General features: G+C 47.3%; 1 protein-coding gene across 3 annotated transcripts in view; it reads right to left on the bottom strand.

Moving 5' to 3' along the window:
* The window catches only part of caskin2 (CASK interacting protein 2), a 100,382-nt gene that overhangs the window by 49,054 nt on the left and 29,807 nt on the right, over positions 1–21,521 (bottom strand). For all 3 annotated transcript variants that reach the window (XM_083779310.1, XM_083779312.1, XM_083779311.1), the window contains exon 3: positions 5,117–5,168. In XM_083779310.1, the coding sequence (XP_083635436.1) occupies positions 5,117–5,168 (52 nt within the window). The remainder of the gene's footprint in view (positions 1–5,116; positions 5,169–21,521) is intronic.

Genomic DNA, 21,521 nt, shown 5'->3' with positions numbered 1-21,521 from the left:
AAGAAAACAACTGACAGATTACAACTTGTCCAAAATGCAGCAGCCAGAGTTTTAACTAGAACTAAGATGAGAGAACATATTACTCCAGTTTTGGCATCACTGCACTGGCTTCCGGTTGTTTTTAGGATTGATTTAAAAATTATTTTACTTGTCTATAAAGCTCTCAATGGTCTCGCGCCTTCCTACCTACATGACTGCCTGCCTAAATATGTCCCAAACCGCCCCCCTAAGGTCTTCCACTGCTGGCCTGCTCGCTTTGCCTAAAAAAATGGCAACTAAAAAATACGGGGAAGCAGCTTTTTGCTTCTACGGGCCGTCGGCATGGAACAAGCTCCCACTGTACCTTCGTCAGGCAGCCTCTGTAGACATTTTAAAGCTCAGCTCAAGACCCACTTCTACAACATTGCTTAGTTTTAATTGATCTTTTATTTTTTATTTTTGTTATTCATGTCCTCACTGTATTGCATTACTGCTTGTTTTTTAATGTCGTTGCCTTGCTTTTCTTTTATTCTCCATTGTTCTGTAAAGCACTTTGAGCTGCATTTCATGTCATGAAAGGTGCTATACAAATAAAGTTTTATTATTATTATTATTATAAGAGCTACTGTGCGTTAGAGCAGTGGTTCCCAAAATGGGGTCCGGGGACCCCTAGGGGTCCTTGAGAGAGTTCCAGGGGGTCCCCAGCACTCAGAGAGTGTACAAATACACACTCTACTCTCAGAGTTAAATTCACTTTGATTTTACAATATACATTGGGGTCCCAGAGATAGAAATGCCATTAAATGGGGGACCGTAGCCTAATGCAGGTCAAACCTGGGGTCCTTGAAATTAAACTGGTGGAGATTCACTGCTAGAGCCGTAAAGATCTTCTCTTATGAGGGTATATGGCGTATATTTTCTAATGGGGGTCCGCAGGCTATTGAGTGTCAATTTGGGGGTCCTCGACATGAAAAGGTTTGAGAACCACTGCGTTAGAGAGAATGGTTTGTACAGAGACATGAGTCATCGCTCTGTGCCCAGCATCCGTGGCATCCATGTACCAGTCCTGGCCATCATTTCTCCCTCCATTAAAAAGCCCAGAAATACTGTAGCCGATCTACATGCTGTGAGCTTGTAGGCACTGTCGTTACAAAAAGACCACAGCTTCCAAACGACAATCCTGGAATACGTTTTTTTTTTATACCATTAGCTGTACTTTAAAAGGTAGGGATGGTCTTGTTACAAGAAAAAGCACGGTATACAAAAGAAATGTTTGACTAAAAGCACTGGCATAACATATTACTTGATTTACCAAAGTAAAAGTATAAAACAAGTGCTTAAGTGTGTGTTTTTTTGTACTATTTATGTAAATAAGTAACTCAACCTGCCCATTGGGTAGAAGAAACAGATTATGCCGTTAGCAGAATGTGTCTGGAGAGATTACTAGTAGTAACTAGATTACTATAGTAACTACACCCATCACCCATCAAATAACTTTAGTGGAGTAAAAAAGTACAATATCTGCCTCTGAGATGGAGTGGAGTAGATGTACTAGGAGTAGCAAGTAGAAGTATGCTCAAGTAAAGTCAAAGTACTACATCCATCCATGCATCGCTGGCATTACGGTCATCCAGCCGCCTGTCCCGGGACCATTCCAGCAGCGTTCTCCATGGAAACCACACACACACAGTGGCACAGGCCCCAGGCGACCGGCTCGCTGCCTGGCTGACGCGCACACGCACACGCACACGCACGCGCACACGCACGCGCACACACACACACACACACACACACACACACACACACACACACACACACACACACACACACACACACACACACACACACACACACACACACACACACACACACACACACACACACACACACACACACACACACGCCAAGCCTGGCGACTCAAACACTAATTTGTCTCACAGGGGAACGAGGGCAGGAGGAGAAAAAGAGAGGCCCTTCTCTTCACATGTTACAGCAGCACAGCGGGACGGGACGTTTGCACATTTTGGCTTTTCTCTGGAATGGGGAGGGAGTGCGGCAATGCTCGCACACACACACGCACACGCACACGCACACACACACACACACACACACACACACGCACACACACACACACCTAAACATTTACACGCAGGCACAGATAGCCGATATGTGAAAATCCATGCACACAATAAACACACACACACACACACAGACACACAGTGTGCAGCTACAGTAAATGAGTTAGGTCATGTCTAATATTATCCGCCACACCTCCACTAAGTCGGCATTGAGTAACAGGCCGTCCGTCCGCCCGTTTGTCTGTCTGTCTGTCGGTCTGTCTGTCTGTCTGCCTGCCTGCCTGCCTGCCTGCCTGCCTGCCTGTCTTGGCAACAACATGGTACTAGGCCTGTCACAATTATTACATGGTCGCCTAATCCCAATAATTTGAGATAATGGCAATTTGCATAATTCAATAAGTCAATCATTTCCATGTTACAAAATGAGCACACATTGTCAAGCCAATTTAGAAAAATAGCAGATATAGTTGATCAACAAGCTTACAACGCGCTTGCAGATCAACTATTTCCACTATGTTCTAATGTTTTGGAAAGAAGACATTAAAAATAATGTCATTGATGGAGAATAAGTAATTTTTGGGGGGTGAACTACTCCTTTAACTCTCTTTTTAAACCTAAAATGGCAATGTCTCTTGGAAGGACCAGGAAAAGAGTCGTCACAATGTCTGTTCCTCAAATTATAAGATACCTGCGGGGACATTTGGTCCTCATACAGTAAGTACAAGCACACGCACATGCACACACAGAGGTGGGAAAACACCTAATTATCTGTCGTCTCTCAAGACATAAGCTAATGTCGCGCCCGCCCCAAAACATATCATCACATACGTCTAGAAAGCCACACATGCAGCTCAATTCTCCATCCTCCCTCCAGCATGGCCCTCTCTATAGAGTCCAGACAGCCTGGCTGTCATCAACCCCACCGCACTGAGCTCTTTGTAAACAGCGCTATCTAATCGCCACGGCATCTTCTGGCCAAAGCCCACCCGCTGACCCCCTGACCCCAACGAGCCTCCCCCTCAAGCCCCCCCTTGTCCTCAGAGACTCTGACGAAGCGCAGAGGAGGGGGCAGAAAGAGGGGGAGGTCTTTTTTGGACGGCACTTAAACATGACCAGGGGCTGCATGGCTCAGTGATATACAATGTGCCAATGTCGGCGCTCTGCTTTTTTTCTCTCTTTTTTTTTTTACTGCTCCCTTGGGGGTCATGGGGGTTTATCTAAGAGGGTCCTCACGTCTGCTTGCTCTCCAGGGCTTTTGTGAGACTGTTGACTTAGGCAGAGAAGGCTCCGACTTTGACAGTTGTTTTGTCCGGAGGGGAGGGCGGGTTATTAAGTCATTTGTATCTCTGCTTGTAAACAAATCACGGCACTCCGTTAAATGCTTAGAGTGTTCATTTACACTCCCAAAGTGAAATACTAAATCGTAAAATATTCATAGAATTACAGATAATAATGAAACGTGAAACACTTCAAGAGGATTTCAAAATCATCTTTGCCAGATGCCTGATGAAGGTCTGACGACCGAAACGTTGCTCAATAAATCTAAACTCAAGTGAAGACTTTTTCTCTACTTCTCAGTTCCAGTTATCCGACGCACCTGTCCATTGTAGGTGTGCAGGAGGACTTTTTCTTATGGAGTCCCTGGAACAAAATATTATCAGATATGGGTCCGCGGCCAAATACAGATAATTCTGGGGGTCCTTGCCATGCAAAACATTTGAGCACCACTGAGCACCACTTTGAGAAAAATGTCAGGATTTAGAAGACATTTTGTAGAACCTGGTCTCAGGTCTTAAATGGGTTAACAGACATACCGAGCAATGAGACAATACAAAGAAACCCAGAACGTGCAAACGAGATCAAAAGTAATTCCCAAACAAAGAGAAATATTGATGAGGGAGGGAGCCAGACCTCGCTTTTTCCCTCGGAAGCTTAATACGGCGAGGAGAAATAAATGATGAGCAGTCAGCGTTTTCCAGTTTCACAGTCAGTCACGTTGGGGTAACGTAAGGTTTAGCAGCGCGACCGCGGCGGGCCTGTGATTCATTCTGGGAAGCCAGCTGGAGGTAGAAACTAGAAACAACACCCCTGACGGCACTAAATGACATGTTTGGAGCGTTTAGGAATGAAGGAATAGCCAGCAGCACACAAGAAAGGTTCGTTTCACATGGTTTATTTACCACTGACTGACAAAGAGACGCGTTTCGGCCTGATGGGCCTTGCTTGTACCAGCGTTGAGGACGGCCCATCAGGCCGAAATGCGTCCGTTGTCCGTCAGAAGTAAACCACGGGAAAAGGACATTTCTTCCTTATTCCTTCATTCCTAAATGTACCATTGAGCCTTGCACCTGTACGAACATTCATCTGATTTGGGAGTGTTGCAGGTGCTTTTGCAGATTCTTTCTCTCGTGTCTTTGAGTAGTGACTCCTCCGCTTGTCCTCCAGGTCACCACTTCATTTGAACACGCGCTGACTCGGCTAAACACATCAGACTGCGGGGCCCAAAAGCCCGCCGCCGTCATGGGAGCTGACATTTTACCATCAAACCTTTTCATGAAAAGTATACTGAATAATGGATGGAGGAAATAGAGCTAATGTGGTTAACGTTACATTATAAATCTGCACAGTAACTAGTAAGTAGAAAGTACAACATTTACTTTGAGTAGTGGAACAGAAGTATAGTGTAATTTAGTTGAAATTGAGTCGGAAAATACTTAAAGTAAAGCAAAAATATCCTGTTATTTTTTTTACAGTGCAGTACTTGAGTAAACGTACTTGGCTACTAAACCACTGAGCATGGTCGTTTCCAAAGGCCCGCTGCATGTGTGCTTTAGCCTCAGTTTCTCATTGCGCTACATGAGCCGTGTGAGCCAGCGCCGTTGCATAGTGGAAAAATAGACATTTTATAGACGCACGGGGAACGGCATAATGACTGGATTCGGCGGTGGTGAACTTGGCCCAGCGGAGGCCTCGCCACGGGGAGCGGTGGTCCTGAAAATAATACGTTTTTATTTTTTTTATTATTATTATTATTATATAGCGTTGACCTCATCACTTACCCGTCAGAGTCCTGGTAGTTGACATTCAGCTTCTTGGTGGAGCCCAGCAACTCTGCACAGAAAGAAAAACACAAAACACAATGAAAATATGCACACCTTTTTACCAGTTGTGGAAAAAGTACGCAGCCCTATAGGGTCACCGACCCTACGCCATAGAGTAGAAAGAAGGATAGAGACTGAACTGGCCTTGTTAAAGCCCAGCTGCATGGGGTTTCCCGGTCATGAATCCACGGGTCCGCCTGTACTCCCTCCTCTTACCACTAGGTTGAAGAGCCTCACTGGGGCCTTGCCCTACGCCCGTGCTCCGCGGCCCTAGGGTCACCGACCCTAGGGCCGCGGAGGTCACGGCACTAAAACGTTTGGGAACCCTTGTTGTAAGGGTCTGTTTGGTCCCAGGGACACCCTGGAACCACCTCCAGGACCCCTGGGGGTCCCTGGACCTCATTTTGAGAGCTAGTGTAATATTACAGTGCAATCCAATACTTCTGTAAAGGCTCAAAGCTCTGATTGTGTGCCGACTAGTCACTGTGACCTTCAGGGCGACCTTGGCCCCCCCGAGGGCTCAGCGACCGCTCCTCACAGTGAATGCTTCTTTTTCAACCGTGCATGAGACATTAACAACGGCGCGCCGATTAAAACGCGATGGCCGGTCCCGCTGAAAACCGCACAGAGCGAGCAGAACGGCCCGCTTTGTTCGGAACCCCGCGCAGAACGACGGTCGAGCACTGTACGTCACACGATGCGGCCGAGAGCGCCGCCAAAATGCCAGAGAAGAGGACCTTTGTGACAAAGCCTTGCCAGAATTCAGTGTGTGTATAATTCTGTGTACATATCGCCGTGTGTACAGTCCTCATACACCAAGTCTCAGGTGATTCGATTCTCAAAGTGGGTGCCATCCGAGGCACCCTAGGGTGCCGTGACGCACATAATACTTTGATGGTATTTGAAATGTCTTAAATAGCACTTCAGTTTAACCTCCTAAACCCTCTATACTTGGTCAGACGGACCACCAAACCTCCTTGCCAAAAATAGCCGATCTGATAGCTCACAAGATGTGACACACACAAATGCGTGCGTGTGTGTGGGGTGCAAGTCATTCATGTGAGTGTGTGTGTGTGTGGGGGGGGGGGGGGGGGGGGGTGGGGGTGACTCCCTGTCAACATGTGGGTTCCAGAGGACCGCAGGGGTCTCTCTCTCTCTCTCTCTCTGTCTGTCTCTCTCTCTCTGTCTCCGTGGCAGAACATCAAAGGGGTCTGCTGCGGCGGAGGTCCCCACTGTCATGTGACCTGGCCCGGTGGAAGTCACACCGGGGTCATAGGTTAAGACAACACCCTCGGGACAGAGACAGGGGGGGAGGGGGGCAGGGGTGGATTTACGACGGGGACGGCCTTGTCACCCGATCGGTCAGCAGCACAATTGTTGGTTTTTGTGATGGTGTATTCTGTATTGTATCAACGTACACCAAATGGACCCTTATGGGACTGTAACTCTCAGAGTGTAAAAAATTAACCAACCTCGTACAGGTCTGTAACTTGAGGTGTATAAAGATGGAACCAACTGGTTGTACACTCTCAAGTAACACTGAGGATTGTACAGTGCAGATTGGGTTCCCAGATGCATCATGAGGGGGTCTGTGGCCTAATGCATATCAAACTGGGGGTCCTTGAAATTAGAAACGTTGACAGTCAATATATTGTGTGTGCGTGTGTGTGTGTGTGTGTGTGTGTGTGTGTGTGTGTGTGTGTGTGTGTGTGTGTGCGCGAGCATATGTGAGTTTCACCACGGGAGAGAACGTTTACTATCAGAGGTCACAAGAGGTAAAGGGTCAGGCCACACACCCACCCACACCCACACACACACACACACACACACACACACACACACACACACACACACACACACACACACACACACACACACACACACACACACAGGGAGAGGTAGAGCGAGAGTCATGGGGATGTTCTACTGTAAGCCCCTAGAGAAATACAGTACATGCTGACAGGAAGAATAACTATAAAAATAACTGATCTACAAGCCCACGCGTGCCAAGACCATGAGCTGTGAGCTTTTTCAATTTTAATGGTTACCTTAAATTAAATTAATTAAATTAATCATTAATAATGAGGAGAATGTGACCGCAGAGTTGTCTCGTCGTTGATGGATTCAATAAGGTTGCTATAGAGTCAAATAGCTGCATGGATTGACTTTAATCTTCTGATGTTTGCTTAAAGTGTTGTTTCAGTGTCGACATTCGCAGGGACTCTGTCCGCATCTCGTTATAATTTGAGCTGAAAGTAGAACCATGGATTTGCTGCCACAAGAATGCCGGGCCAACGGCAGCGCGTTCTGCCCCCGTCTGCAAATTGGGAGAAGCCTCCCTGGGGCCCGTGGCACACGGAACGGAGCCATTTAAGCCGGTGCAAACCGGCTGAAACGGAACCCGTTGTAAAACAAAAATATATATATATCCACCTAAAAATAGACAACCGCTGTGAGTATCTAAACTATGATTATATGCCTGTCCATAAAAGAACAGCCAACGCCTCCAAAAGTCTTTTTGTTTGCCTTATAGGCCTCCTGAACGGCTGTACTTGTGCAATAATCAATCGTGGCTAAAATCACAGGATGCCACACAGCGCTGCACGCTGTCATGACGTGCTCCAACAGACCGGGGCTATGCCATCTCTACAGCGGAGAGGCAATCCTCCGAAAAGGAACACATCGAGACGCCGTGTCAAAAACCGGTTGTTCCCTGAAAAACAGCCTTTGATATCCCCCATGCACACCGAAATCTGGACTTTTATCACTAGTGGAACAATCTGCTTGTCTAATTATAAGCAGCCGCCGTACTGGCTTTTTCTTTTAAAAGGGGGAGCCATATAAAACAACACACGCTGTCATCTGGCTGATAAAGTGGGACTCCGTCCAGCGCAGTGGCGGTCGTGTGGTGTCGTGTCGTGTGTGGTTTCAAATTGCACGGCTCTAGCATTAGTCTGGTAAGGGCTCTCCGGTCGGGCATGGCTCTGGCATTAGTCTGGTAAGGGCTTTCCGATCGGGCATGGCTCTAGCATTAGTCTGGTAAGGGCTCTCCGGTCGGGCATGGCTCTGGCATTAGTCTTGTGAGGGCTCTCCGGTCGGGCATGGCTCTGGCATTAGTCTTGTGAGGGCTCTCCGGTCGGGCATGGCTCTGGCATTAGTCTTGTGAGGGCTCTCCGGTCGGGCATGGCTCTGGCATTAGTCTTGTGAGGGCTCTCCGGTCGGGCATGGCTCTGGCATTAGTCTTGTGAGGGCTCTCCGGTCGGGCATGGCTCTGGCATTAGTCTTGTGAGGGCTCTCCGGTCGGGCATGGCTCTGGCATTAGTCTTGTGAGGGCTCTCCGGTCGGGCATGGCTCTGGCATTAGTCTTGTGAGGGCTCTCCGGTCGGGCATGGCTCTGGCATTAGTCTTGTGAGGGCTCTCCGGTCGGGCATGGCTCAAGCTCAATTGTAACGCCTGATTCAGGTCATGAGTTAGGTGCAAAAAATAGCCCATCTACAAACTCATGATGAGTTCGTTTTTAGTTGTTTTTTCTTTCTAAGATTTATCCCACAATTTTCTAACCCATTTTTTTTCAACCATTGCCAATGCCTAAACTGTAATCCTATACTCTCCCTCTGCCAACCTGGGGAGAGCCCAGAACTGAGCTCATGCAGGCCACATCTTCTCACCTGACAGGGGGGAGTTTCCCATCCATCAAGCGCCCCAGCTGACCAGGGGAGGCAGTATAGAGGAGCTTGTATTTTGGACAAAGTTGAACGCTTTTTTTAGGCTGTAGTCAGTATTGCCATGTAAGCTTATTATAAGCTATTTTGGGCATGTTTTTTTTCTGCGAAGTTGAATTATTGGTAGTTGTGGATTGCCTTTTTTTGGGCTTGTTTCTAAAAGCGTATAGTTGCTCATTTGGGCTCGTTTCCTAAAGTATTTTTTTTATTTTATTGCAGCTGTTTTACTCTAAACAGAAACAAAAAACAAAACAACGTTTGGAAAAGAGCAGCTTATCTACAGCTGCATTCTGAGCTTGTAGATGGGCTGCTATTTTCAAAACAATTCTTGATTTTTCACATCGTAATCGCAATGCATTGTGAGCTTGAAAATAGCCATCGTAAATTGTTAAAATGCTCATGTGGCCTATAGTACTTATTTCGGGCTCGTCCTCAGAGCTATGACTCATCCCCGTGCCTGAAAGCCGCTGGACAGAGATCCAACCTTCTGGCAAAAGGAAACAGCCTGTGTGACTTTAAGGGCCAACTGCACTTCCCCTGCAGCTCCTATCGTATCAGAGACGGCCGGCTGTTTGAAGACTGGACATCTTTCAGAGGAAAACCCTGGACAGCCCATCAGTGTCTGGAGAGTTCCCCTCCCCTCCCCTCCCCTCCTGTGGCCTTCCCAGAACCCTGGCACGGGAACACAGGAAGCTAAACAGCATGTGTGTGTTTGCCCAGGGAAGCAGCATGGCCACTCTCTTATCTGCCGAGTTGAATGGATGGGGGAGCAGCCTGGCGACTATATAGGCTACTCACCCAGAACAGCAGCCATATAGGCTGCCTCGCTTTAGGGTGCTTTGTGCCTTATCTGCACTCCGGGACATGGTGGTGGGAAACAAAAGTGTCCCGTTGGCTTCTTGGCCTGACTGTCCCGCCGGCCCCTAGCTATACTGTGTCGTGTTTGGACAAGGCTAGGCCATGAGGAACCTTATGTGTCTTCTCCCTCGGCGTCTAGACAGGGCGACAAGCTACACCACCATCAGACAAGATGTAAATACAGATTGGTTTGATCAGTTTGCGTAGCTGTGTACAAGACATACGCACACACACCTCCATCGCTAGGACTGATGGGAGAGCGTTTCTTTTCACAAATTGCCTAAACTGTAATCCAGGGCGCTATAGTCTCCCTCTGCCAACCTGGGGAGAGCCCCGAACCTAAGCTCATGCTTCCTTTAATGAGCCGTCAGCAGTCAGCAGTCCGCTTCTTTTGGACGTATCGGGTGGAAGGAACACAAGTTATTCCAACCAGTTCCTTTCCTCTCCTTCAGGCGCCCGGCTGACCAGGGGGAGGCATTATAGAGACCATAGAGGCTTCACAAGCCTCACAGTTGCCCCCCCCCCCCCCCAAAGAAAAAGGCTGCACAACAACAAAAAGAAAAAGAGCAGCACAGCATTCGTGACGCGGTTCAGTGTGATCTGTTGATTTGTTTTTAATCCGATTTTGTACATAATTACATTCCAACCGTTGCTTTTTGTCCTGAGCCTAAAAAACTTCAAGCCAATTATCCATACCTTCGCCCGCAAAAAACAACTGATCTACAAGCTCAGAATAACTGATCTACAAGCTCAGAACAACTGATGTACAAAGCTCAGAACAACTGATCTACAAGCTCAGAACAACTGATGTACAAAGCTCAGAACAACTGATCTACAAGCTCAGAACAAGTCACAGTGGTTGCGACCTCGTACAGTAGATCTGTTCTCCCCCTAAAGAATAGGCCTGCCAGGGTTGAAGTAGTACAGTAATGTCCCTCTCTCCATCTTAATTTATACTCATACGATGGTGTCCCGTGCCAAAAATAGCCAATCTATGAGCTCACAGCTTATCTGTGACTTATAGATTGGCTATTTTCGTATATACCCTTTGATCATAGGCCAGCCTCATCCCTGCAGAACGTGTGTGTGTGTGTGTGTGTGTGTGTGTGTGTGTGTGTGCGTGCGTGCGTGTGCGTGCATGCGTCTACAGGCAGAGCATTTGAACACACTTTCTTCTAACCCTAACCCAGGAGGAGCTGCTGGGACGGCGGTGCAGGTTGGGGGGGGTGTCGTCATTAGTGTGAGCGAACGCTGGTTTCCTGACAACTAGCTCCCTCCTCGTCATCACTTTTTTTCACTTCCTCCGTGCGGCCTTCATGTGGCGGGACCCCCCCACCCACGGCGCACCACCGTGTGTGTGTGTGTGTGTGTGTGTGTGTGTGTGTGTGTGTGTGTGTGTGTGCGCGCGTGTGTGAGGCGCTGCTTGTAGATTTGTCTGTGTACAATGACCCTTGGCCTGTGGGTGCGTGCGTGCGTGAATACGCGGAGACGCTCTCTCGGCTAGCCCGTGGAGAGGAAGGCACCAGAGGAGCACACGCGCGGGACAGAGAGAGTGCACGTGAGACAATAAGCCTCAGTTAACACACTTGAACCACTCAGTTGCGTGGCCATGTCACGCATGCTTGGCAAATAGCAGATAAGCTCACGGCGCGTCTCGATTGTGACCCGGAAGGGGGGAGGGGGGTTTGAGTTTAACTCGGTCCGTGACACGGGCTTCAGTGTGGGGGTGGGGGGGTGGGGGGTTTGACACGGTCGGGCGTCACAGTGCGGGGGTGGGGGGGTGGGGGGGTGGGTCTTCTGTTTGCACAGCCTCTGGAAGAGAGAGTTGTGAAGGAACAAAACAAGGAGTTTGAGCGAGGAGGAGGGGGGGAGGGGCTAAGTTTCCTTTCCCCAGGACCATTGTTACTCAGAGTGGGAGGCTGGTGGGGGGGGGGGGGGGCTCCAGCGGGAAGGGGGAGCGTAAAATTAAATGAAATGAAAGAGGGAAAATGAGGGAGGAAAGAGGAAGAAAGCAGGTGGGGGAGAAATCGAATCCCTCCATGACTCTCTGAACTTGTGTTCATCTCTCTCTCTCTCTCTCTCTCTCTCTCTCTCTCTCTCTCTCTCTCTCTACTGCTCTGCTTTCAGGGGCTGAACAGCTACACGCCTCCGACGGCCACACCACTGCAGCCTAATAATACATTACCCTCTTAACTTTAATTCATATTATGCAAAACATTGAAAGAAGAGACACACACACACACACACACACACACACATGCACGCACACACGCGCATGCACACGCACACAGCATGCTGAACTACTACATTTTGTTCTACTGGATCTATTCTCCACCAGTCCATCACTTAGCATTTTAGTTTTAGTCAACATAGCTTAGTTTTCATTTCGTTGTTGTTTAGTTTTGATCAGTGAAAAAAAAGGTAGTCGAACATTTTCCATCATATAGTTTCAGTCAACGAAATCAACACTGGTGGTGTGGGGCGGACCAGGAGGTTCTGTAGAAACATGACAGCGGTCCAGAGAACCACTGGACCAGGTGGTTTCTGTAGAAACATGACAGCGGTCCAGAGAACCACTGGACCAGGAGGTTCTGTAGAAACATGACAGCGGTCCAGAGAACCACTGGACCAGGAGGTTCTGTAGAAACATGACAGCGGTCCAGAGAACCACTGGACCAGGTGGTTTCTGTAGAAACATGACAGCGGTCCAGAGAACCACTGGACCAGGTGGTTTCTGTAGAAACATGACAGCGGTCCAGAGAACCACTGGACCAGGAGGTTCTGTAGAAACATGACAGCGGTCCAGAGAACCACTGGACCAGGTGGTTTCTGTAGAAACATGACAGCGGTCCAGAGAACCACTGGACCAGGTGGTTTCTGTAGAAACATGACAGCGGTCCAGAGAACCACTGGACCAGGAGGTTCTGTAGAAACATGACAGCGGTCCAGAGAACCACTGGACCAGGTGGTTTCTGTAGAAACATGACAGCGGTCCAGAGAACCACTGGACCAGGTGGTTTCTGTAGAAACATGACAGCGGTCCAGAAAACCACTGGACCAGGAGGTTCTGTAGAAACATGACAGCGGTCCAGAGAACCACTGGACCAGGAGGTTCTGTAGAAACATGACAGCGGTCCAGAGAACCACTGGACCAGGAGGTTCTGTAGAAACATGACAGCGGTCCAGAGAACCACTGGACCAGGTGGTTTCTGTAGAAACATGACAGCGGTCCAGAGAACCACTGGACCAGGAGGTTCTGTAGAAACATGACAGCGGTCCAGAGAACCACTGGACCAGGTGGTTTCTGTAGAAACATGACAGCGGTCCAGAGAACCACTGGACCAGGTGGTTTCTGTAGAAACATGACAGCGGTCCAGAAAACCACTGGACCAGGTGGTTTCTGTAGAAACATGACAGCGGTCCAGAGAACCACTGGACCAGGAGGTTCTGTAGAAACATGACAGCGGTCCAGAGAACCACTGGACCAGGAGGTTCTGTAGAAACATGACAGCGGTCCAGAGAACCACTGGACCAGGTGGTTTCTGTAGAAACATGACAGCGGTCCAGAGAACCACTGGACCAGGAGGTTCTGTAGAAACATGACAGCGGTCCAGAGAACCACTGGACCAGGTGGTTTCTGTAGAAACATGACAGCGGTCCAGAAAACCACTGGACCAGGTGGTTTCTGTAGAAACATGACAGCGGTCCAGAGAACCACTGGACCAGGTGGTTTCTGTAGAAACATGACAGCGGTCCAGAGAACCACTGGACCAGGAGGTTCTGTAGAAACATGACAGCGGTCCAGAGAACCACTGGACCAGGAGGTTCTGTAGAAACATGACAGCGGTCCAGAGAACCACTGGACCAGGTGGTTTCTGTAGAAACATGACAGCGGTCCAGAGAACCACTGGACCAGGAGGTTCTGTAGAAACATGACAGCGGTCCAGAGAACCACTGGACCAGGTGGTTTCTGTAGAAACATGACAGCGGTCCAGAGAACCACTGGACCAGGAGGTTTCTGTAGAAACATGACAGCGGTCCAGAGAACCACTGGACCAGGAGGTTCTGTAGAAACATGACAGCGGTCCAGAGAACCACTGGACCAGGTGGTTTCTGTAGAAACATGACAGCGGTCCAGAGAACCACTGGACCAGGAGGTTCTGTAGAAACATGACAGCGGTCCAGAGAACCACTGGACCAGGAGGTTCTGTAGAAACATGACAGCGGTCCAGAGAACCACTGGACCAGGTGGTTTCTGTAGAAACATGACAGCGGTCCAGAGAACCACTGGACCAGGAGGTTCTGTAGAAACATGACAGCGGTCCAGAGAACCACTGGACCAGGTGGTTTCTGTAGAAACATGACAGCGGTCCAGAAAACCACTGGACCAGGAGGTTCTGTAGAAACATGACAGCGGTCCAGAGAACCACTGGACCAGGAGGTTCTGTAGAAACATGACAGCGGTCCAGAGAACCACTGGACCAGGAGGTTCTGTAGAAACATGACAGCGGTCCAGAGAACCACTGGACCAGGAGGTTCTGTAGAAACATGACAGCGGTCCAGAGAACCACTGGACCAGGTGGTTTCTGTAGAAACATGACAGCGGTCCAGAGAACCACTGGCTCGACAAGAATGTCAGCGACGCACGAGCAGCACGTCCTCAAATCCTCAACAACAACAACAACAGAAACTCTTGACGGCCGCGTGAATGAATGTTTGGCGTGGGGATTTCAGTTCACTGCAGAATCAGATTAAATCCAGCCCCCCCCGGCAGCCAGACAGCCAGCCGTCGGAGGGACAGCAAAACACCACGGTATGTAAATAAAAAAGGCCCCTGCAGGCCTGCAGATGAGCGCCGAGGAGTGTGTGGTCATACACACTCCTTGCACACACACACACACACACCCACCACATGCTGGAGTGGCCAACCCAAACACAGGAGCATGTGAAAGCTCAGTTACTCACACACGTGCACACGTACACACACACACACACACACACACACACACACACTCTGAGGTATGTGTGCGGAGATATTCGAGACAGACGGAGGCTTCACTCACACCTTCGCATCTAGCATACAACATTGTTGGATGCTAGATGTAAAGAAAGGGTAAGTGTCATGCATTTCCAATGGAAGTCACATGGTTTGACACAACATTTTTGTTGTACGGCTTTCGGCTGTGTTTCGACTGCCCCCCCCCCTCCCCCTCATACAACAAAAATGTTGTGTCAAGCCATGTGACTCCCATTGGAAATGAATTGTGAGCTTGCATCAGTAAACAAGTCTCATGCATCAGCTATACAACAATCTGTTGTGACCGTGTGAGTGAAGCCTTAGATGTCAGTGTATATGAATGAAGGTGTTGCATTATTAAAGGATATTAAAGGGTTAGTTCAGATTTCTGGACTTAAAGTTTTAGGAAATACTTGCCATTAATGTAGTGGTTGCAAAGGTATCAATTGATCGTCTGAGTTCCGTGGTGGGAGTTCTGCTCTGGTTTTGGTGAATATTAAGTAGTTCCGGTCATTTGGTGGGAGTCACTGGGGGCCACGCAGTAAAAATAAATGAATCCACAAAACTAGCGTCATTTGTATTGTTGACCTATTTATACCATACAGTGGAACTTTAGTTCAACTTTGACCCCTCTGTCACATGGAACTATGTTTTTTGCTCGTCGGTGGGTCAAAGCGGTGGTCGTCTGTGGAGCAGCCTGTGATGACCTCAGAGAGTCATGTTGCGATCGTCAAGGCCTTATATGGTCAAAAGACTCCACAGAGACCACAGTCACACTTCCGAGGACCAATCAAAATGTGACACGACACACACACACTGACAGTCTATGAGCCCGCTGTCACTGACCAGCCACACTGTGTGTGTGTGTGTGTGTGTGTGTGTGTGTGTGTGTGTGTGTGTGTGTGTGTGTCAATGAGACAGTGGTGGACTAGACCCAAACACTGGTGGTGAGACATTTTTATGCGTCCCTTTATTTTTTTGTTTCCTACATTTTGTAATTATTATTATTATTTCAAAACATATTCAAAAAACATTCACAACAGTTTTCATGAATTACTACCAAATTAAAAGTCATTTCTTGAATAAATAAAAGAAAAATCTAAGAAATGCCATTAATTAGAAAACAAATGTTTAATAAGTCCTGTCCCGAAACATGAAGGTCCGCCAACACATTATGGACTGTCAGCCGGTACGTACTAATAGAAAGCTTGGGAAGCACTGGCCTAGTGCGTTGAAAAAGACACCTTTGTTCTCAGCTGATACGGACAATAAGCCACTCCGACCAACTTGCTTACCAACTTACAGACACCGGAAAGCCGTTCAAACGATATTGTGCACGAGAACAAAGACCTACAAAGAACTCACTTCATTATAGTCTGGAGGACAAAATGAAAAGGGAAGCTTGACGTCACACTCTTCAAAACGATGCTTCCTATGCACATACAGTACAGGCACAGCATGGATGAAACATTTCATTCTGCTGACCAAAGCAAATTAGAATCCTTCCCCTCGTGAATACAATGTTCCGCGAACCCGAGTGCGATCATAAAAAGGATTATTGATATGACACCTCAAGGACCTGATGTTTGCTGTAACATCATTAGTGAGACTTATAAAAATGTTTACTCGTTCAGAGTTTGTACATTGAATTACTTCCCGGAATTGGCTGTGTTCGTAGCTGGCCAAACAAAGTGGTTGACCGCCAAGCATACCCGCCGGTCGTTGGATCTTTTTTTCACCGCTGTGGCTGTTCGTACATCCTGGGTTCCTAGACACGTCCTTTACTCAGTGGTTCTCAAAGTATGGTCCGGGTACCTCCATGGGTCCTTGAGGGACTTCCAGGGTGTCCGAACCAAAATGTGTTCATATAGCGTCGATATCAGTGACGTAAGTTAATTGTGGGTGTGTTTCTTTTACAGTAGGTGTTACTGTACCAGCATGAACGCCTCTTGTACAGGTAAATTAATGGCGGCACACAGAAACACACACACACACACACACACACACACACACACATGTAACTACTTTACTGCAGACCCGCGATTGGGTCAAATAATCCCTCACTGCCTGCCGTAGAAAAGGCGTCTTTTATTTAGAAAATCCCGAAATTCACACCGGAAGAACCGGGAGTATAAAGATCAGCCATAATGATTCTGCCGATCGTTACTTTCACTTTGATCAGAAGCGATAATATTGTAACCGCGAGGTAGCGCAGGTTTTTTTATTGAGCTCCTATAACAGCTGTTCAATCACCTCAATCTGAGCCTCAATTCCGAGAAAAACGCTGATAAAGATTGCGCTAATAATGGAAGTGGATGGTGGGGAAACATTTAATTGACGGACCACAGCGGAAGCAAGCATTGCCTAGTGACTGGTAAGCTACTATACTCTGTAGATACTGAATTAGCTAGACTATCAAAAAATACCCCAAAGACGTCAAAGGCAGGGAGCGCCATTGAGAAATAGGACATCAAAGACCTCATCTGCAGAAAATGATCTGCATTATTACCTTCAGCTGCGTTTACCTCCCAAGTCTGTGAAAAGTCTGTTTTGCTCTTGAGATGAATATTGTGTAAGTGTATGTATTGTAAGTAGGGTTGCACCGAAAGGGAAATTCTTGGCCGAAACCGAATACCGACTATAGGAAACAGTCGGCCAAAAAACGAATATCTGAATATGATGATCTTTTTTCCTACCATTGCCGTCATGGCCGTACCTTAAAGCTACCTGATTTATGGCAAAACTTAACTTAAATAATAATCACTATTATGGGTCCATAAAACATTGATTCAGCTCTTTTGAATGCATTAATTGCATACACTATTCGGTGATATATTTTCTGCCTATTCGGGCCGAAACCGAATAGGCCGAAAAAGCATTTTTAGCCATTTCCTGCCGAATATTTTCTGCGGCCGAATATTCGGTGCATCACTAATTGTAAGTATTGGCATCAAAATGTACTTAAAGTACCAAAAGTAAAAGGTACTCATTATGCAGTCCCATTTCAAGGTTTAAAATGTTTTGAAAATAGCAGATCTACAAGCTCACAAAGCGCCACAATGCGAAGTTTTGTGAGCTTTAGGCAAATGGCCGAAATGTTTTCAAATAAATGCAGTGGAGTAAAAGTACAACATTTAGATCTGAGATGTAGTGGAGTAGAAGTAGAAAATACTAAAGTAAAGCACAAACACTTCAAAATTGTACTTACTGTAGGTACAGTACTTAAGTAAATGTACTATCCGCCACTGTACCTCCTGAGCAACAACACCGCCCCAGGTTACTAGGAGAGGTTTGGTCTCGTTGGAACCAGACAACGAACGATCAGTGTCTCTGATCGTCTGGCTGATACGCCAGACTATTATCAAAGGTATAGTATCCGCTAAGATGCCTCCACTGTTGACATCCGATTCCAACCTGTCTGTCAGACGTGCTGTAGGGCAGTGGTTCCCAAAGTGGGGTCCTGGGACCCCTAGGGGTCCTTGAGGGAGTTCCAGGGGGTCTCCAGTGGAATGATAGTTTGGAACCAAATGGACCCTTATGGGTCTATAAGAGTGTACAAACAGAACCATTTGTACAAAATGGTTCCATTTGTACACTCTCAGAGTTAAATTAACATTGATTTTACAATATAAATTGGGGGTCTCAGAGAAAGAAATGCCATTAAATGGGGGCCTGTAGACTAATATGCATGTCAAACTGGGGGTCCTTGAAATTAAACGGGTTGAGAATCATTGCTAGAGCCGTAACAATCTTCTCTTATGGGGGTTAATTAGTGTCAATTTGGGGGTCCTTGACATGAAAAAGTTTGCCGTAGGGTTGGCTGTGGGGCTAAGGGTGTGTTTATGTCCTGTCGAGAGAGGGGAAGCCCAGAGACCAGAACGCGCCCGGCGGCCTCCAACTATACTTGAAAACCGACACTCCGCCGGTCGACGCAGCCAGACCCAGACTGAATTTACGACCCCCCCCCCCCCCCATAAGCCACGTTCCAATAAACCAAGTTCAAGTCCAAACCAAACACATTCCCTTAGGTTTTTTACATCCAAGAGAGATGCTTTGCCGATCTGTCTGTAAAGTCAGGAGGAAAATGAAAACTTCCCGGAGAGCACTGCGTGCGTGCGTGCGTACGTGCGTGTGTGTGTGTGTGTGTGTGTGTGTGCTGCTGACTCCTAATAAATCAGGAGCAGTGTTTGATGGCTCTCACAGCGCTGAGCCACAGGGCATACACACATACACATCTATGCGTGTTTGTGTGTGAGGCGTGTGGTGCAGGTTAAATTGCGTGAATCAGTGTGTGTGTGTGTGTGTGTGTGTGTGTGACTGTGTGTGTGTGTGTGTGTGTGTGTGTGTGTGTGTCTGTGTGTGTGTGTGTGTGTGTGTGTGTGTGTTTGGCCGGCCATGCAGATTTGAATGCTACAGAGCATGTCGTCGTGTGTGCGTGTGTGTGTGTGCATGCCTCATCGCAGAGTGCACTTATTTTCTGCATGAATGCGCACAAACAGACACACACTCGCATACATGAGCATGCGACTGCTGGCTTTGCGTGCTCATGTGTGCATCTTGTTCCCCGTTTAGAGAGTTAATGCCTGCTTTACACACAGTTGCACAGAGATGGCCAATATACGGATGTCCAAGGTCATGCCTGCACTTTGAGATATAGCATGGCTACGCAGCGAGCGTAGGCCTGTCCCTGGTGTAAAGTAATGGACACATCGGTGAGTGCGAGACGAAAGGCCTTTCAGGGACACTCTGATGTGGCTGGGCAGCTGCAGGGCAGGCCGCAGGGGAGCAGGCATATGTTACGACATACCAAGAGTCCGACAGTCATTAGTCCCACACCCTACCCAAACACTAGCCTAACCCTAACCGCACGAGGACGCAACGCATGTCGCGGACGCAACGGGTGATTTACGCATGTCGGACTTTTGGCATGTCGGATAAACGTCTGCACCCCAGGGGAGCTGCTGGGAAGAGGCTCACGCTACATGAAGGACTCATGTCCCACTATGGAGGAGGTAGAAGCAGAGCAAACAACCCTGGGCAGAATGTAGCTACCAGTGGTGGAAAAGGTACTCAATTGCTTTACTTAAGTAAAAGTATTAACACTGCAATGTAGAAGATGTACTTGAGGGAAAGTACAAAGGTATTGGTATCAAAATGTACTTTACCAAAAGTAAAAGTACTAATTATGCAGAATGTTCCATTCCAAGTTTTCAGATGTATAAAAGTCAGCAATGCGTTGTGATGCATGTGAAGCATTGTAGCTTGTAGATCTGCTATTTTCAAATGGCCAAAATGTACAGTATATAGGGATTAAGTGGTTAATGCATGTGTTGTAATAATAATCAAAAGTAAGTAATTAAGTTTTCATATATTGGAGTAGAAGTACAATATTTGAATCCGAGATGTAGTGTAGTAGAACTAAAAGTATTGGAAATATTCAAGTAAAATATATATATATTTACAGTACAGTACTTATTGGGCGGGAACCCCTTTTGGTGTTAGCATCATGTTACGCTTTAGCTATTGAAAAGAATAGCAGATCTACAAGCTCATAGCGTGCCACAGAGTAGCGCGCTATTTTCGAAAAATCGAAGAACGACTGACATAGAAACATAGCTTTTTCAGAAAACTGTCATTTCCAAACAGGGATTTTTAGAATCTGATCTCAGGTCAAGTCAAGTTACTTTACACCACTGCACACCCTGGGCAGAATGTAGCTCCGGTATTTCAGCCAAACGCTGAAGGCTGAGGATTCCATTTTCTCCTGACCAGAGGTCACAAAATTACACAAAGTTGTCAACCAAAAGTTTTGTAGTTTGATGCGTGCACAAAACCGCTGCGTAAAATGCACTGGAAAGAATCTTACAAGACGCAGTGCCGTGATTTTGGTACTGTTTTTTAAATATCTCTTCTGTTTTGCATTTGTGTAAGGTCACTGAATGACTCTTAAGTAGAGCGCAGCTAGGAGAATAAGCATTGCGTTTTTCTGATCGCGGAATGTTTACGCGAGGTTATGATAATTATTGTATTGGACAAGGTTACAGTATAAACTGCAAATACAAAGGTTTTTTGGTTTGAGAATAAAGGTTGTGTAGCGAGAGAGAGAGAGGCTGGCGGGTTGGTTAGGGAAAGTTTGCCCTGGCACTGGGAGAGGCAGAGAAATGCAATTGCGCTGTTTCATGACAAAGAAAGAAGAGAAAGTGATTTAATGATACGTTTGTGAACGACCAGTTCCACCACAGCTATAATTTGTTAGGTATATAAGATGCTACGGGCTGCGCATGTGTTAAGAAAACACTGCACTGCTCAGCATAATTAAAGGCAAAGAACAGCCTCGGAAAGTCTCCGCTTCTTCGGGATCCAATCACGGGGGTTAAAAAGTTCTGGCCAAAAAAAGAGTCTGGCTTGAGTAATATTATCAAAAAGATAAATGTCGGGGGGGGGGGGGGCACATAATACACAAATCACCCTGTTACAATGCAGCTGAACACAATAAAAGGCCCACAACCACGGCCACCAACACGCAACTTAAGAATAGGCTATAGGGTGGGGTTGGCGAAAGGGCCTTTCTGTGTGGAGTTTGCATGTTCTCCCCGTGTCCCCCTCACAAAAAGCATGCAGTAATCCTGCTCTCTATACTGCCTCCCCCTGGCCAGCCAGGACGCCTGTTGGAGGGGAAAGGAACTGGTTGGAATAGCGTGTTTCTTCCACACGCTACGTCCAACTGGGGATAACTCCCCCCTGTCAGGTGAAAAGAAGCAAATTG

Source organism: Protomyctophum parallelum (genome assembly GCF_964188405.1).
Source record: "Protomyctophum parallelum genome assembly, chromosome: 13".
In the NCBI taxonomy this organism is placed as follows: Eukaryota; Metazoa; Chordata; class Actinopteri; order Myctophiformes; family Myctophidae; genus Protomyctophum; species Protomyctophum parallelum.
The sequence above is the reverse complement of the archived record's forward strand: the minus strand, read 5'-3'. Positions and strand labels throughout refer to the sequence as shown.